The 1,088-nt window shown below is 61.1% G+C and overlaps 1 protein-coding gene across 1 annotated transcript; it reads right to left on the bottom strand.

The window, feature by feature from the left end:
- Positions 1 to 32: 32 nt before the first annotated feature.
- DCAF12L2 (DDB1 and CUL4 associated factor 12 like 2) lies at positions 33 to 1,083 on the bottom strand (the record flags this gene model as incomplete). Its single annotated transcript, XM_031027420.2, has 1 exon — positions 33 to 1,083. A coding segment is annotated over one exon (936 nt), but the record flags the coding sequence as incomplete, so codon positions are not given.
- Between the last annotated feature and the right edge of the window lie 5 nt (positions 1,084 to 1,088).

A 1,088-nucleotide genomic window follows, 5' to 3' on the forward strand; every position in this document is an offset into this window, starting at 1 on the left:
CATACACTACGGACAGGTAAGTTGGGCACTTTCCACCTGGAAGATAAGCGTCACACTGAGTTAAAAAGCACAAACACGGCGTGAGGAAGGAAAGTGAGAGGGGACTGGAAGGTAAATCTGGGCACTTTGAGAACACAGGAGCCATCCTTAGCTCCAGAGGCCTGCGTAGTTCCCATGGAGGCCTGAAGGGAGAGGTCCCCCAGCCACGAAGAGCTTCATCTCAGGCCAGTTGTAGCAGTGGGTGTAGAGAGCGTTGGGGAACTCGCCGATCCCACCGAAGTAGTTCACCCACAGGTCATCGTGGTTGAGCCAGCCCCTGCCACAGGTGAGCTTGAGCTTCCTTCCTGAGGGCCCGGGAGAGGAGTCCGGGCTGGCTGAGGCCCTCTCCTCCAGGAACTTCTGGGCGCGGATGTCATAGAAGAGCAGGGAGCCATGGCCCGTGCCCACGGTGATGATATGCTGGTAGAAACTCAGCGAGCGCACACCCGTGCCGCCCTCTCGGGAGCACAGGGGCCGGATATTCTGCTGACGTTGGCGCGGATCTAAGAAGGAGACATGGGACTGGGAGCCCACCGCGTACAGGGACAACTCATCACAGTAGGTCAGGCACACGTTCTCTCGGCAGTAGGGCAGCCTGATGGAGAGCAGCCTGGACAGAGTGCTTCGGGCTTTCCACAGGTGGAAGTAGCCGTCCAGGGACACCGCTCCCAGCTCCTGGTTCTTGCCGCTGAAGGCCAGAGCCCGCACCTTGCGGTTACTGGGGCTGGTGCTGGACCTGGGGATGGTCTCCATGTCCCTCGGACGGATGTGGGCGTACACAGGAAGACCCGCGTCATTGTGCCAGGCGATGCTGCCGCTGAACATGTCGGGATCCATCCGCCACAGCGCCACTGTGCCGTCGCGGGAGCCGCTCACAGCCACTGTGTCACTCATCCAGGCGATGGTGAAGATCCAGTCCTTGTGGCCATGGCGGTCGCCCAGGCACACGGGGTCCAGGGTGGGCAGCTGGTAGACGGCCAGGCTGTTGGGGTTCTCACCCCCAGTGGCCAGAAGGGTCTTGGAGGGATTCAGCTCGATGGCGTGGATGC

Source organism: Leptonychotes weddellii, unplaced genomic scaffold (assembly GCF_054177405.1).
Source record: "Leptonychotes weddellii isolate Sample4059 unplaced genomic scaffold, ASM5417740v2 HiC_scaffold_37588, whole genome shotgun sequence".
NCBI lineage: Eukaryota > Metazoa > Chordata > Mammalia > Carnivora > Phocidae > Leptonychotes > Leptonychotes weddellii.